Below are 17,646 nucleotides of genomic sequence, written 5' to 3' on the forward strand. Positions count from 1 at the left end.
TACGAGATATTATTCAATTACAAGACCAAAGTTGTATAAATGTGCGTAACATTTACAATAATTAGGTTTTTTTAAATTACATGTAAGTCATTGCGTTCATATAGGTTGGGTGTAATTAATTGGACATTTTGTTGTAATTGAATATGCAATGACATAAAGTACCTTATATATTTTGTTTATAAAAGAGAGTTATAGCAGCTGGGGTGATAAAGCTGTCAATAGCTTTATGTAGCCTACCAGGAAATATTATGCATCATGTAGGCTACCTGGCAAAACATAAATAAAAACATGTCAGCTCAGCTCAAGACGATGGTGGATTGTGCTGTAGGCTACCTGTGCCAGCTGTGCTGCTGAGAAACACCTGGGTCGGGTTACAGCAGCGGTGAGATCTAGAGGGGTTGGACTGTGAGCCAAAATAACTCAAGTCAGTGCGCAGCTATGACTAAATGTCTGGAGCAGCCGCCACCAGAGAGAGAAACTCAGACTAAGCAACACAACTACAGGAAGACGAGAAACTTTGAAGAGGGATCAAGTTTCCCTCTCCACTTTGGGGCAGACGAACACAAAGGCACTCATCTTTTGAGGTAAGGACTTCTTTTTACTCGTCTTGAAGCGTGCGCACCTATCTGCGTAGGAAATACGGTGCGAGGTGAGGACACATTGTTTGACTATACGACCGAGTGTGTATTGTGCGAGAAGTCTATTGTTGGTTTCAGCTCTTTGAGTCTGTACATAGCGCCAGTAGTCATGAAAACGCCCTTTTTCCCCCCTCTATTGAATAGTGCTTTCTATGGGTTTCTCGTTCATTGTGAGGGGTCATGAATGCGAGGAGGAGCCTGGTCTCAAACTAATGAAAATCAGATGTTACCATCCCTGCCTGGCATGCCAAGCAGGCTACAGCCACAGAGGAAAGTTTAAATGCCACAGCCAGCTGCTGGTTATTGATCCGATCCACTTGTGTGCAGCCTGTACCTTCACCAATAACCACAATCACCACTGCTATACGCTCCAATCACCTGAGGGGATTTTGTGACTTCCTCAAAAATGATTTATGATTATTTGATTATGATTTAATAGTAATCTTATCTGACTGAATGGTATTTCTATGATCCTTTTTGTGGTATTATCATTGGGTGTTCACCATAATGTGACTTGTGGTATGTTAATGTCTTTAAGTGTGATTTTAAAAAGGCAGTTTTTCTCGCCACTGTCTCCCAAGTGCCTGCTCATGTGGCGAATGTTCAACCTCGGTAAATTAAAGGTTCAGAGTACGGTCTTAACCTCTCATTTTTAAGTGTCTTGATATAACTTCTGTTGTGATTCGGCGCTAAATAAAACTTGCTTACTCACTTCAACTTGTCGCTGTGATAAACAATCCATTGTAACATTTGTTATGAGTTCCTCATGCACTGTTTGTTGTGGCTGGAAGGAAGTAATGTGTCAAATGTGTCAGTTATTTGCTGAACTGATTGAGCAGTGTTGATAACTAATAAGTGTAATCCACAAACAAACCCGACCTTCTTCTCAGAGCAGGATTTAATTGGAGTTTATCCCACATGTGTGCTCTGTGCTGGTTCTCGCTAAAAAAACCAGCTGGGCTGCATTGTGTGATTCATGTGCCGCAACCAGCAAACTGAACATACTCACCTGAAATTACTGTGATTTGATTTTCTGTTGAGTCATCACTCATACATGTATCTACATGCACGAGTGAGCGTTCATGCGTGTAGATACATGCTAACAGACAATGCGTGTGTTTGTAACTTCTCCTTAGTGGCGATGCTTTTCACGTCTCGCTCACGCACGACACACTGCAGGTACCAAATACAAGCGTGTAACTTACCAGAAATGTTGTGTAGCACTGAGAGATTCCTGAGTCACATGCTTTTGAGAACAGTGTTGCTCGAGAACTGAATCGGATAATTGGCATAGTGCTGGAAACGTCTGTGCCAAAGAATGAAGGCATGTCCTGTTGTGTGGGGATTAGTTATTATCTTCTCTAAAATTCCCCACGGTCTGTACATATTTTATGTACCTTTAGTGTCTGCACAGGCTGATTGTCACCCCCCGGCTTGAGGAGATCAATCGAGCTGCATTGCTTACGGTTGTAGTCATGAACAGAACGTACTTTGTGTGTTCATGTTTGCGCACATGCAAACCGTCTATTTATGGAGGCAGAAATGCATTTTCGGTGACTTACTAGGTCGGAGGTGTGGGTGTAGCGTAATAAAGGAGAAGTACCTTGGGTGGAGCTTTTGTATCTGAGAGAGATTACAGTTGGAGTCTGGGAGTAGGAGACATGATTAGTCAATGAGCCATTATATGTTGAGAGTGAATTCATCACTTGGCAGTAGGCACATTTAAATCAGCAGCTCGCGTAGAAGAAACAACTAAAGTTTGTTGCATCATGGCAGCTTCGTCATTTGTCTCATAACCTGTAAAACCTGGGGTGATATTTTTGGATACACTGTTTATTCGCTTGTGGCAGAAAGTGAAGATACAAACCGTAAATTCAGCAGATTATTATATCCTTCTTAGAGCACCGTGACTCAGATTCAGCAATCACACAATACCTCCCTCCTGTTGTTGCACAATTAGCCTTGGCCTTAAACTCTTGTCAGAATACAGACATGCCAACAGCCCATTTGAATGACTCCAACTACATGAGATAATGCTGAACCAATGTTCACGTTGCATTCAATGTTCTCTGTGCTTTTGGAGAGGAGTTTATTCTTGTTTTTTCATATATGTTTAGATCTACGCTGACAGTGGTTCTGTGTTTATTTGTCTTTGTTCGGCTTTGTTGTCCTTGATTTTAATTGTATGTTGCTTTTCTATTTCCATCCCTGTTTGAATTGTGTGTAACATGGAGTCCAGTGAAAAACCAAAGTGTGTACACATGGCTGTCTAACAAATCTGAGTCTGATGATTTCGATTGTGACTTAAATGAGAATAAAATCACTGCTGCGGTGGTCGGTAGCAGATGTATACACCTGTGGGACATTCTTTAGTTTGTGTTGTCAGCATGTTGACATACCGCTAGACTTTGGTCACAAGACTCCATAAAAAAAAAAAAAAAGTGAAAAGCAAGCCGCAACGGGAAGTTTTGCAGAGGAATTTCTTTCATCATTCAGACACAGCCGAGTTCCCTGCCAAGAGCGAGCGTCGACAGAGCGAGAACAATCTGGAGGAAGGATATGATGCATGGGGGTGAATGGAGGGCTGGATGGAAACACGAAACTAGAGACTCATTTTGTTGTGTAATCTGGAATTTCTGGTAAAGGGCATAAACTGGAAGAGGGAGGGACTGCTTGTAGTCTTGGTCAGACACACCCTGGTATTCTGCAAAGCTAATGAATATTGGTTTTAATCATTCAATCTCTTTTCTGCTTCCGTCAGAATCACAGAATTCACAGCTTTTTAAAGTCTACCATGCAGTAGCGGCCCGTACGCTTTTTCTTTCCTGCTTTGTGGTTTAATCTTGTGGCTTTCGTCTTGGCTTCACCACTCGACAGAGCTAATTGTCGCTTGTAAAAATGGGAGAACCAGCTGACATTGTAATCAGCGGAACTGGAAAGAAAGCGAATGTGAGGTCTTCCAAGAAACTTCCCTTTAGAAAGAAACCAAAGTGCAACAGCAGGCCAAGAATAGAGGAAAGTACCGCTGCAGTGACCACAAGCCGTCAGTCCACCTTAAAACTTAAAATGATTTATGTTTCTGTTTCTCGCTACTTAAAGACGAACACTCCTCTCCACTGGGTGTCTGAATATGCAGAGAATATGCTATTAGATAAAATATGCTTCCCTATACCTACATCTCTTTTTTAAATCTTTAGCCAGTGCTGTTCAGTTTACCTTTGCGTAGTAATACAATACGCTGATAAGAAAAGCAAAAGAAGACAAGATGCACATTGACAACACAAGCTGTCGAGATAAAGAACAAAAACAAGAAGATAATTTTAACAATCTATAACCTCAAGACTGGAAGATAACAGATGATAGAACAAACCATATAACATCATAAGGGACGCCCTTGTTTCAGTCTATTTACCTGTGAATTCACCTTTTAAATGCATTAAAAGTTGCTACAAGGAACATTCATTTTTTGAGGTAAACTTTGTTTTGGTGTCGTACCAGCAGACTACCGCAGCTTCGTTCCATGACTTGTCGTACCTGGTAGGTATAAAAACTTTATAGAAACAGCCAGTCTACTTGCTGATAGTGGTGTTTGCTTATGCAGGTCATGCAGAGGGATCATTACTCAGTTTAGATTGTTTCACAACCAGTTAAACGTTCCTTGTAGCACATGTAATTCAATTCATTAATATGCTGTTAGACCCATTCTCCTATTAAGGACATTTTGCTTACTTACAGCTCATTACAACACAAACATTAACCAACACAGTCGAAGACGAGGAGAGGTGAATGAATCACTGGGCAGGAAGAGGAGAGTTCAGTGACTGAGTGATCGGCCTGACCTTTGTTAGTCAGTGAGAGTGTAATCTTTTTTTTGTGTAAGCTGCTCTTGAGAAAGATAAGTGTCTCGGGCTGTGTGTGAACTAAATGCCTCACTAGGAGGAGTGGTGAGGAATGTGAGGCTGTGACCAGCCCTGGCTGCGACTCAGCCTGCCACAGCACAGCACACAGTCTGACAAGCAGCTATTATCCAACTGTGCTAAACACTCAAACTTCATGACCCTCTAACGTGTTTTCTTTTTGCGCAAGCTAATACATAACTGGTGTTACTGGCTTATCCAGTAACTGAGAAAGATGAGTATAGTTAAATGTTGGATAAGGTTCGTCTAGTTCGTGCATGATTTTTTTATCTACAGAAAGAAGGCACCTATTTTTGCTGTTGTTTTTTGTAGTAACAAAGCCGAACAGTTAAAAAGGAGCCGAGAGACTGACCCTACTTCCTGCACGACTATACAAGGACATTATTAGTTCATTTTTGCAAATGAGGTCGTGTGAAATCGGCTCAATGCACTTGGATAAATGTACGATTAACTGTTATTTTGAGATATTTCATCAGTCCCAACATTTACTGTGCATATTTACAGTACTGTAGTGAAATAACGAAACAGGTTTAGACTAACATGGCGACTTATCTTATCGAGATGTTCATCAAGGCCACAGCCGGACTTACTGTTCCCCTCCGAAAGTCATTCACTAAAGGTTCTCCACCATGATAAGGCTTCTAAGTACTTTAAAACAGAAAGACGCACACAATATTTTGTCTTTTAAGTTCATGAGGAACTGTGCCATTGAGTAGTTGGCTTTTCTTTTTTATTCCAACATGTCTCTTTTAAGCATGAACCAAACTGAGCAATTTATTAAGGCATTAAACTTATTTACATCATGACCAAAATTACCTCACAAATAAAAGCAGGCAACTTAACTTCCTGGAGTCTTTTCTTCTATATGTGACAGTTGTCGTTGTTGTTGTTGTTGTTCTGCTGTCCTTGGCAAAAACCAGTGTATGTTCGATATTATTTTTCCTTTTAAAACAGCCGTTTGCAGGATGCGCGCCTGTTTGGTAGTTTATCTATTTGTGGATATGCAGGATTAATAACTGTAATATGACATGCTGATACAATGTAAACATGGTTTAGTGCCGCACCTAGTCACCAGACTCATAGAGGCTTCTGTTGTAAGGTTGTAAAACCTCCTCAGAACTCTACCATAAAAACAGCTTAGATTTAAAAACCTATCCAACTGGATTAGTCATAAAAGAAAATTCTTTGCAGAGCTCTTGTTTTTACAGAGGTGTCACAAAATGTCCACACCCGGGACAGGAAGACGCTGCAGTAGGGTGATTAAAACTGCCTGGAATATCACTGTTACCGATCTACTGATCAGCAATGCTATTGGTGAGGTGAGGTTTTGTAACAGAGTCTAAAGGATATTAAAGGACAACACCCACCCCAGCAACTCTGCTGCCTTCTGGCAGGTGGTACAGAGGTATCTTCTGCCGTTCCACCAGACGACATAGCAGCTTCTACCCTCAGGCTGTGATACTCTTCAGTTCACTTCGCAATAAATCCGTCTTTGTTTGACGCGTCATGTGATGACAGCTTGCATGTCATGGTACAACCCTGTGTTGGAGAGTAATAGATAAAAGAATAGCTTTATGTCAATCCGGACTAATTCACCTGTTGTCATTCATACACAGCTGTCTGGAGTGTTAGTATAATACGACATCCACTCGACTGCACCTGTTTATGTGTCTGAAACTGAATAAGTCACAGATAAGTCATACGTGATGCTTAGCCGGAACACCTGGCATCACAGATGATGCAGTTGAGTCACCAGTTTTCCTAAATGGGGCCTCAAACGGTATTGATATCACTAAGTGGTGTGATCCATCACATAAATCATTTAAGCATGAATCCAGTGTTGATCCACAGTCAACAAAGTATGAGGAAATTGCTTGTTTAGACACGAAGGGCATTCAGGTTATACGTTCCCAGAAAATTCTCTGTCAGAGTGGCAGAAGCGTTGAGATAGCTGGAAGCCTGCGGCAGGAGAGAAGGGGTAGGATTAAACACAACTTTTAGTCACAGCGTGCCTAATTTTATTGTATAAATCAAATTATAGTTATAGAACCTGGATGGAGGCCAAGCTCGTTCATGTAAATCTTTGTGCTGTTGCATTTTACCATGGAGGAGGCATGTTGAGTCCCATAAAGTTAAAGTGCTGAATGGGAATCTCGTGAGATTGTGAATATATCGTCGGTTGGAGGCGATGTGAGACTGTTCTCCTGACAGCTGTGGTTTGTTTCTTTTTTTTTCAGGAGCCGAAAAGCTGCGACCTCACAGCCATGAGTTCTCAAACAAGCTTTGGCAGCAGCATGCTGTGTGAGTCCTGGTTTGTCATTTCGGCTCAGTGCATATTTATACACCTGGGAGTATTATCATATGCTAATATTTCTATGCTGCTTTTTGTGGTTTGTATTCAGTCCAGAGTATTAATGATGACCTGAATGCATCGCTGGCTACAGCCGACGAGTTGTCCAGGGAGTTCAGTTCCATGCTGAAGGAGGCCTCCACCGAAAACAACAACGCAAACTCTGGCTCTCAGGTACACGCAGACCTTCAGTACTGACTTTCTCTTTTCAGCTTTTAGTTTGAAGCAGACTGTAGTTATATTATGTGCTATATAGTGTTTGAAAGTGTGCATACAGCAGCTCCACAAGCAGAATAAATGTTGGTGATGTTGTTTCTTCAAACCTGTTTCTTTAAAGGGATATTCCAAATATAAACTGCCACCAAAAAGCCACAAATAATGCTCAGAACAGCACCAAACTTCAGCAACAGTACAAATAGTGTCTCAGCACATAGTCCGGGGCATCTAACCTCCGCTAGCTTAGCTGGATTTCAATTGTGAAGCTAAAAACAGAGTTCAGCTCTCCTCCATCAGCTTCCGGGTCGGGGAAGTCCCGATGCGACGACTACCGAGTGCGGTTAGAAATGCTCAATTCCGTTCTTTTCCCTGTCCGCTCTCGATAATAACTGTTATAAACTGGCAGGTAAGACACATATGAACTTTGATTGCTTTTCCATTGGAGTCATAATCATACATTTTCATCCATGAGCCGCGGAACTCTACTGCACTCGGTAATCGACTCGTCGGGACTTCCCGTCAACAGGAAGCTGCTGCAGAAGAGTGGTAAATTTAGTCAGCTTTTCAGTAGAAATCCAGCTAAGCTAGCGGAGGTTAGATGCCCCGGACTATGTGCTGAGACCCTGTTTGTACTGTTGCTGAAGTTTGGTGCTGTTCTGAGCATTATTTGTGGCTTTTTGGTGGCGGTTTATATTTGGATCCATTTACTGCAGTGTATTGTTGTCGTGAGGTCGTTTCTGAGGTTGATAAAACTCCGTAAATTAGCGTTCTGCTAACTTGATCTCTCAAGAGGGAGTCTAACACAGTTTCACGGCATGTTAGACCATGGATTAAATTTACACCGGAATATCCCTTTAAGTTCAGTTTTTACTTTCACTGTATGTTGTGACAATGCTGTGCTTATAACCGCTTGGTTAGGGTGAGGAAAGATATTTTTTTTTTTTGGAGTACCTGGTTTTGTCAGCATGAACACAATTGTCAAATTGACTTCTTTGAATGTATTCGTGGTTTGCAGAAACTTAAAATGCAAACATTTTGCCCGATGCTAACAAAATGATATAGTCTGCAGACTTTCCTATCCAGCACAGTAGTTATAAAGAAGTCATTCCTCATAATATTTGTTTATACCAGATTCATTTTTCCTTCAGATCTACTCTACATTCCCCAGAGAGACGCATCAGTCCACCAGGTTATCCGACATCCCGATCACAACAAAGGAGTCATCCAGCAGCAGTAATGGCAGCTTCAGCTCTCAATCTTTCTCCCCGATCTCAACAACTTCCCATCCCACTGACTCCATCAGCTCCAGGAATAGAAACGACTCCCCTGTCTTCTTCGCCAGCCCACTCTCATCCCCAAAGATCCGCACGGAGGCAAGCTCTCCACTCCCTCAGACTGACAGCTACTCATACAACCAGCGAAGCCCCATGCCATCGCCTCACAGCCCAAGACGGAGTACCTCCCCTAATTACAACAGGAGCCCACGAGGCTCAGTCAGTTACATGGACAGAAGCCCATCTCCCAGCCCCACAGGTTTGGACCGGCCATCTCGGTCTGCCACACTTCAAACCAGTTCCAACCTGCTGAGCCCCTACGACAACAGCCAAATGGGTCGTAGGTCGCCTCGGCCAGACCGAAGCCCCTCTCCTCTGTCTTTTAATCTGTCAGGGTCCAGCACGCTACCACGGAATTTCGGCGGCTTCAAGCATCCTGGTAAGTGGCTGTCGGCATCCAGCTGTAAAGCAGTCAGATGGAAGTTGTGGTCCGCAAATAAATATGATGAACGAACCAGTTCGAGCCGAGGACGACACCAGTTATGTTTATACACCATGAACCGTCCTCTCATGACTAGATGCACACTTCCTTCTGCACCGAGAACTGAAAGAAAATAGTTCCTTCATGAAACCGCTCATAACAAGGTCTGTGGATTATGATCGGGTCGTGACATCTGGAGAGTCGCTGCTGTCGAGTGCCATCTAGGTCCATTATATTAAAGAGAAGGCAGACGTCTCTGTGGCCGATATTTTAAAAACTACGAGCTAAAAGTAAGACGAAAAAATATGCATTCTCTGTATATTTGGGGGTGACCTGTCCCATTAAGCATGAATCTGGTAATCCTACTGTCAGATTGGTGAACGTGGTATTCAGATCTGGCTTGTCAAGGCTGCCACTCACAATTTAGAAGGCTTTACCTGCCAAAACAATGTGGTTTCATCAGAGGTGGATGTGGAAGCTGGTGTAACTGAACTGTAGCAAAGGGGAAATACACGATGTACAATTCTACTAATTGGCAGCGAGGATACACAGTATAATAATGTTCATAGTTTGTCATTAAAATTACAGAGTATTCCCACTTTTTAAACATTTAACTTACAAAAAAAAGCTATGACAATGCACCTCGACATGCCACCCAACAAGTGCTCTGAGTCACTGTCACACCACCCAAAGGAATTTGGGTTTAATGTCAAAGATTCTTCTCTCTGCCACTCTTTATCCACTTTTGGGTGTTTCTTTCTTACATTCTCTTTTCTTATCTCCGTATCTCAGATGAGGGTGTGCAGCGGCAAAAGACTCCTTCCAAGTGGAATGAGACAGATCTGGACGTGTCCTACGAGAGGAAGCCTCACAACACTTATGACAGTTAGTTCATTTTTGTTTAGTCTGTTCTTTGTCAACTTTCTAATTTGAGGAATTAGTCCAGGACAAATCATTTTTTCGTCCGAAGCGTATGGAGCACTGGCTCTCTGCCTGCACTGTATGTGGTCTCTGTTTTCTAAATCAACACTTTCCTGTTCCAGAGACCGAGTGGCTGCGGCCGTCTGTGCCAAATAGCAGCTGGAGAGAATCCAACCTCGATGGCCCTCCTCCGGCCCCAAGCCCTAAAAAGGTGGGTGGCTGATAACAAAAAGAGAGAGTTCGAAAAGGCACTGTGAGAGATTTGTCTGCCCAAACCTGTTTTTGTTGCAACACTAAATGGAAGTGACTGCAAGTCGCCTTGCATTGTTTTCCACAGATAAGAACAGGGTGCTGTGGTTAACAGACTCTGGGTGGGGACACAGAAATGGCACACCTTTCATTAACCGCTTGAACTCAAACACTCAATTATAGCATTTATTCTTTTAAAGATTACTTTCGGCTTCTGCAGAACAGAAAACTGCTGAAAGCGTCCTGCAGACACTGTCAACGTTAACATCCCGCTGTGTTCGTTAACCTTTTGGCTCAATTGATCATTGTTATTTCAAACAAGAAAACATTTAGCAAACAAGTAAGGAAATATTCATATTATAGGTTATATTTGTTGGCTTCTAGTGATCAAGATGCAGTTTGTATAGTTTGTCCACCTGTTATCTTTGCCTGACAGTATCAATACATAGATCTACAGTCACACAGCTGAGCAGGTAGCTTACTGCCAAAATAGACCGCTGTTGTTGAGAGAGATTGAAACACATATTATTCATTATCCCTCTTTTCTTTCCTGCCCAGGTTTCTCTCTCTAAACCTCTCCAGTATTCTCATGGCTCTCTCCCCCGTAACACACGGATATCAGTCCCTCCAGATGTTTCATCCCCACTCCACTCCCCCTATCACCTCCAGCCCATCGTCTCCCGTATTTCTATTCCTCCGTCATCCCCTCAGTCCCGTCCACGCAAGCCCATCCCTCTCTCCGTCATCATGCGTCTCCAAAACCCTCACTGGGGAGCAATGGCCAGAGTCCTGGAAGAAGAAGGTGATATGGGACCTTACCCACCAGCCGTACACTTCCCAAGGGAATTCATGAACCAACCTGTACTCCACCCACCTGAGCTGAGACAGCCAGCCATATACAGTGATGGTATTGCATTACACACCTGTGCACACACTCTGACACCCTCTGTGTTCACAGGATCTGTGTTCATTTAACTTTTTGTATCCATTGCTGCAGTGCTAAACCAAGGCGATGTCGATGCAGAGTTAGAGCGGCTAGACTTTGTTCATCACATACCTGTGATCGTGGAGGATCCCAGCATGCAGGAGAGCAGAAGGGAGGGCGAGCAGTCCCCACCCAAAGCTCCCCGTCCCCTCAGCCCCACCAGGCTGCAGCCAGTGGTGGCTCCTGAGGCCCAGAGCCAGGATCTGCCTAACCTGGAGGAGCTGCTCCGTATCCGGGCAGAAATTCCCCGAGCCCTGAAGCGAAGGGGCTCCGTGGATCAGTCGCAGCCCCTGAAGAGGGCCTCCCACTACCAGCCCAACCAGTACAAAAATCTCATCGACAAGCTATTTCGCAGGAAGGAACGCCGCCGGAAGGGGGAGCAAGGTAGCGAGACGAGCAGTTCTTCCGAGGGAGAGGACTGCGCCATGCCTCCTGCCCCTCTACCTCAGACGTCTTCGCTGATTCCCCATGACTTCAGAGTAAGAAACCTTAGAGCAACTTGTGATGTTATTATCTCTGGACAAGAAGAAATGTGTCAAGTTGTGAAATTAAATAGGTAATTGATTGAATCTGTGATAAAGCCAATAAGCTAATTAGCTGCGCAGCACCACACATATTAATAATGATAATGGGACGAAATAATGAGGGGATTAATAGATGAAATGTTTTATTTATGTACCACTGCATTTGAGATGGCAAGTCAAGTTGTTACTTTATACAAGCTTGCTTCCTGTTTGTTCCTTCAGAGTTACCATTCCATTCTGCGGCGGTCCAATCGGGAACGCAAAGGTGGCGGGAGGCGAGCTCGGCTCAGCCCGCTCGTCCTGCTGCTGGACGGAGCGCTAGTCGGAGAGCTGGAGACGGTGCAGAGGGCCGTGCAGGAGGTGTGTGTTTGTGTGTGTGTGTGTGTGTGTGTGTGTCTGTGTCTGTGTCTGTGTTTGTGTGTCTGTGTGTGTAGGCCCAAACTAATTAACAAACACTTTACGGTTTGGTGTCACTGCCTCCTCTAATAATCTGCTCCTACTCCTCCTCATCAGTTTCACCCAAAATACAAAGCTGTAGCATGAACCTTTGATTCAGGTCGGCAACAAAAGTCATTAAAAATGTAGACAACAAGGATTCACTTTTATAGCAATTTGCAAAACAAAATGTACAATTTTTAAAGAATGTTAACCACGGTTATCTACCTGTTTAAACATTATCTATTGAGATTGTTGAATTGAATAAGATAAAGGCAATAATGGACTTTTCATTTGTCATTTTACATTGTTTGCAATACAATGCGAATTGAGGCGATACGATATACTGGTGAGGAGATTTGGACTTGGACTTAAATTATGTGTCAATAGCTGCCTCCATATTGTAGTAAACATATTAAAAAAAGCACAATATAGTGTAACAAAAACAAAAAATACTTGTGTCCTTCATCAAACATATTAACACAACCAGTGATAAGAATACAATAAACTATTGCACAATCCCTGCAGCCTCAAGCAGCATCTTGTATTTTAACATATTCAAACTTTTTTTAGCTTACATAGTCCCCATAAATAAAGTTTATAGGGTAAAAACTCCTAAACTCTTTCAAACCACAGAGAGACAAACCAGTAAAGTGCAGCGTCCAAAGTTGGTGCTCCCGGTTATAGACTTTGAGAAGCACTGAAAAATATTTTATATTTAACTTCCATTCTCTCGGGGAAGGTTTGCTGAGCCAGCGCTCCCTTCTTCAACAAGACCCTACATCTTCTTCATGCAGAAAAAAACATTTCCATGGAAGTTGCTCATCCAGTAAAACAACATCGACTTCCATTTTAGCAGTTTGGTTGAAGGCGGTTTTGGAAGTTACAACACAAAACTTTGTTTACAGTGTGCAGAGGTTCTTGTAACATAATTAACGACAGATCAGCTGACACGTGCAAAATGTTTTCCATAGATGACTGATCCGAGCCAACCCAACGATGAAGGCATCACTGCCCTTCACAATGCCATCTGCGGTGGCCACTACAATGTCGTGGATTTCCTGGTTCGCATCGGAGCCAATGTCAGCGCCCCAGACAGCCACGGCTGGTAAATATTTGCTTATTACTCTCTGCCTTTATAATTAAGGTGTATTCCTAGATGTTTTTATTGACTGCCGGTGCTTCGGCCCACAGGACTCCACTGCATTGCTCAGCCTCCTGTAACGACCGTCCTCTGTGTGAGTTTTTGGTGAGGAATGGCGCTGCTGTCATGGCCATGACGGAGAGCGACGGTGCAACCGCCTCGCAGAAGTGTGATCCTTACGCTGTTGGGTTTGAAGATTGTGAGAGCTTCCTGAGGGGTGAGGCAGTTACACCTACACACACACACACACAGATCTACACCCTATGACACTGCCTTATTAAATGCTAAAAATGAATCACAATGAATCATTTAATGACAGTTTGTGTTTGACAGTTGCACTTCTAACACTCTTAATTATGTTTTCATTACCGATAACTTGAATGCGGATTAAGCGATATAATCCTGCCGCTCTTCAAGACTTTTCCAAATGTTATCGGACTGAATGGAACAAATTATGATTGTGAAACAAGTCATTTTGTTTTACCAAATGAGCTCATGGGTGAAAGTCTTCTTGGGCTGCTGTGCATCATGGGACATTGTTGATAAAGCCTGGTTCTCATCCTGGAGCCCCCATGTTGGGTCGCTATGTTTCTACAGTAGTCCAGAACAGACAAACTGATTATTGGCTTCGGAGAGGACGTTTCAAGTTAAAGATATAGTGAAATATGAATGTCAAGAGACACCACTGTTCTCCCAGAACACTAGTCGGGAAGACTAAACTATCTCTGGCGCTTATTTATTCTGCTTTCTTTGTAATACCAGGTGTGGAGGAGGCCATGGGGGTGGAGAACAGCGGGGTGCTGTACGCTCTGTGGAGCTACCCGGCTCAGGCAGCCGATGAGTTGAGCTTCAAAGAGGGAGACATGATCACCATCCTGCAGAAACCTGAAGGGTCGGACTGGTGGTGGGCCTCACTCTGTGGCCGGGAGGGCTTTGTTCCAAGCAACTACTTTGGGGTAAGATAATAATTTCAATGTTAACGAAGGGTTGAACAATTAAGCCTCCACCTGAATGTTAATCTTTTGTTTTTTGTTTTCAGCTTTTCCCGAAAATTCGCCCAAAATCTCTCTGCTAAGTGGTCGCTTGATGATCAGCCTGGACAAACTGGTGCAGAGGACTGCCTGAAAAACTGCTTTACAGCTTCACACTGTTGTTTTTTAAGGACTGTCTGTGTGATATTAACAAAAAAAAAAGGCTATATTGCTGCAGGGCATGAAAAATGTTTTGGATCTGTCAGTCAGAGGAGTTGAAGGAGAAGTCTCAGTATTCATTTTGGCCTCACTGACAAGGATGAATCTTTTGTGCTGGCTCTGCTGTAGTATTTTTTTTTTTTCTTGAAAGCTGCAACTCTGTATTCTGCTAAACCTTTCTGTCAAACATGATGTCTGTCCAAAGGTTACACAAAGGCCGTACTGTCTGCTGTTTTACTCCGCCTTTTTTTTTTCAGTCAGAAATCGACATTTCTGACTCACTGGCTGGTCATTTACGAGAATGCAAAGAGTAGCTGCTGGTGTTCAGTCCACTCATCAGCAAGGTCAATTTAGCTGTTTACTAATAACAAACATGACTGTTGCTTCTGCAGTCCGAGCAAAATCAACCTAATCATTACTGGAACAAGAGTTGTATGCTGCTTCGTCAAAGAAGTAACACCCGTATTTGTGACTTTACTAGCCAAATGTTTTTTTAGATGAGCGATGTTTGATTCCAGTTAGCATTGTGTGTTTCTGCAAAGCATCGACACATTCAAATTCATACATCAACATTGGTTCTGTTCACAGTACACGCACATGGACCGATGTTGTGATGTTGGGCGGTTGAGGGGATGGTGGGGGATGTTTCAATGTTTGGAAGCATGAAACTGCTGGATATTCTGCTAACTTTACACCCTGACAGGGACTAAAGATGTTAACCAGCCCCTGGCTTATTCAGGCATATTTAAAGAAATGATACATGCACTTTTTCTAAGAAACAGTGGATACAAATTGTATTTTATTTTTTTAAACAGACACTTCTACAAGGCATCCAGACATTTTCCTGCTAGGTATTGTAAGCTAAAACATGATAATTTCCGAAATGCTGTTTTTTGTGCCTAAACGTAACCAGACCATGAGAACATCAGGTCTTAAGACAAAACAGAGAACGTAACCTAAATAAACGTGAAGTTACATCATAAAGCAATGTTGAGTTTTAACATGTCCGTGGTTTGCAGAAACGCACATCGCCAGCATTTATTCTGATGATAGGGTTGCATGTGTAGACTGTTTTTAAATGAATCTTGAAAGGGAATGCATGTTTTCTTTGACTACCAAACTGATCTTTTTGTAGATGGTATGTGTAGTCACAGTCATTGAATGTTCGGTGACGCATTGTTTTTGAGTTTTGTATGTTATCAGTTTTCAGAGTAACACTTGTGTAGCGAGGGACTGCGGTGCACTTAACCTGTAAACCCCTCCCCAAGGGGCACACAGTGACCAAATGTTTAAATATCCAATAAATACTTGAGTCACATGTTTTTGGTTTCCTTTGAAAATCTTTTGTCACATTCTTGTTGTCGTGGCTTAAATTTAAGACTGTGAAATATCCTTTACTGACCAGCAGATGACGCTGTAGAATCAAGTTTAAATTCTGCACCAGCTAACATTTACGTCAGTCAATACTCAGATATAAACTAATATATAGTAAAACAACATTTATTGAGGCAGTTTTGTGCAGTATTAGTCCTGTTATGTTGTGAATTACATTAAACCCTCTTAGTACTTGTTTGTGTCTTCTTTGAAGTTATATTTACTCTCGTGTTCCTTCTCCCTCTCCTCTTCTTTTACACAACAGAGCACCCAAGCGACCGCTGTGATTCTTAATGAATCAATTAGCTGCACTATTATGCATAAGGGTAATTACAAAAAAAAAAAAAACTACACTCATGATTAATATTTTTTTAATTAAGTCTGACTCAATCCTTTTGATCTGTAGACTATCTCTATCCCACTGGTATTAAGAAAACACCAACGCTTGTGTGCTTCATCACAATCCCTGAGGAAGATCAGTGTCAACATTGTTTGAGGCCGACTGCTGTTTCTCTTCTAATGTCCTCTTTTTAATTTTATGTAGATTAGCAAAACATATGATGGTGATGATGATGATGATGATGATGATGGCGTGCAAGAAGACACATATACACATTCATAATTTACTCACACACGTGGTGGCGCGCAGCTGTGGTGAACTAATGCAGTGTTTCAGATTTTCTGGTGAATAATTCAGATGACTTAAGTGGAGTGAACTGTCCACTGGCCTGTGGCAGCATACATAATGTCCCGCTGAAACAGATCTCTTGGCCTCGACTTGGAGGGCCTCAGCAACGAAAAGTAGACTACGCTAGAAAATGCCCATGTTAAGTCCTTATAAATAAAATATTATATTCGATCCGAGTCAACACCTGAACCAAGGAGGAGATGATGTGACTTCTGCCGACGTGCGCCTCAGCAGGCGTCTAGGAAGAAGAGCGTGAATACGGATTGTAACTTAATCTGATTGACAAGTAAGACTTTAGTTTCAATCAGGGTTGTCGAAGTTTTGACGACCAATGACTGATGCCAATTTAGGAACGCAGCTTGTGGGTCACAAGAAGATTTTTTAAAGATTTAAAGATTTAATTCTCCTTTCGAAATTGTACTCACTTTTTCTGACTTTTCTGTAATATTTGTTTTTTATTGGGCAGTGTTATTCATTCTTTTTGAGTGCTTGCAAATCTGTTATGTGTAACCCAGTGATGGGAAGGCAGTGGTTCAGTTTAAGGTGTAAGATTCAGGGTGATATAGGAGGATCTGTTCCATGAAATACAAGATAATCACCCGGTTAGGTTTTCATTAGCACACAAACATCTGAAACCAAGAATTGCAGTGTTTTCTTTGCCTTTAAATTGAGCCTTTAATATCTAAAGAGTGAGCAGGTCTCCATATTTCTACAGTAGCCCGAAACAGACAAACCAAAAAAGTCCCGCTTGTGTTCAACCACAGGCCACGGATGCAACTAATCACTGAAACTTTAATGACGATCTTGCACAGTTTCATAATTTACAAGCGATGAACCAAAGCTTTTCAAAAACATTAATGTATATGGCTGCAGACCACACAATCAAAATGCAACCTAGTGCAAAACAATCCAGTTATAACTCCTACGTTTGTGAACGTTTCTCGCTGAAACGCTGTCCTCTCTGAGCTCTATCTAGGGCTGTTGGATTTGATTGCCTCACATTGTATGCAGGGTTTTTCTATTTTTCTGATCACTGAGTCTAGAAAATGTTCCTGCCTGTGACCGCAAATGTACATTTCTATCGGGGCCACAAACACTCGGTCACACTCGAGGCACATCTCTCTCCTTGTTGCTCTCTGACAGTGCTGCTGCTGCACCGGAGAAAGAATTGTATCTGCAGCAGTAAAGAGTTTTGTGCTGAACAGTGATTCTGTTCAAGCAGAACTCATTTGATGCCTCATTGAAACCCCATTATAACCA

At 42.4% G+C, this 17,646-nt stretch overlaps 1 protein-coding gene across 1 annotated transcript; it reads left to right on the forward strand.

Moving 5' to 3' along the window:
• The first annotated feature begins 358 nt into the window (after window positions 1-358).
• On the forward strand, window positions 359-15,893 carry ppp1r13l (protein phosphatase 1, regulatory subunit 13 like). Its single transcript, XM_030439610.1, has 13 exons — window positions 359-584; window positions 6,793-6,856; window positions 6,958-7,079; window positions 8,270-8,834; window positions 9,669-9,761; window positions 9,920-10,008; window positions 10,605-10,953; window positions 11,044-11,510; window positions 11,778-11,915; window positions 12,965-13,098; window positions 13,185-13,351; window positions 13,897-14,090; window positions 14,174-15,893. Exons 2-13 carry the CDS (start codon window positions 6,820-6,822, stop codon window positions 14,207-14,209), a joined length of 2,391 nt encoding a protein of 796 aa, XP_030295470.1. The 5' UTR covers window positions 359-584; window positions 6,793-6,819; the 3' UTR covers window positions 14,210-15,893.
• The last annotated feature ends 1,753 nt before the right edge of the window (window positions 15,894-17,646 follow it).

This window comes from Sparus aurata, chromosome 2 (assembly GCF_900880675.1).
Source record: "Sparus aurata chromosome 2, fSpaAur1.1, whole genome shotgun sequence".
In the NCBI taxonomy this organism is placed as follows: Eukaryota; Metazoa; Chordata; class Actinopteri; order Spariformes; family Sparidae; genus Sparus; species Sparus aurata.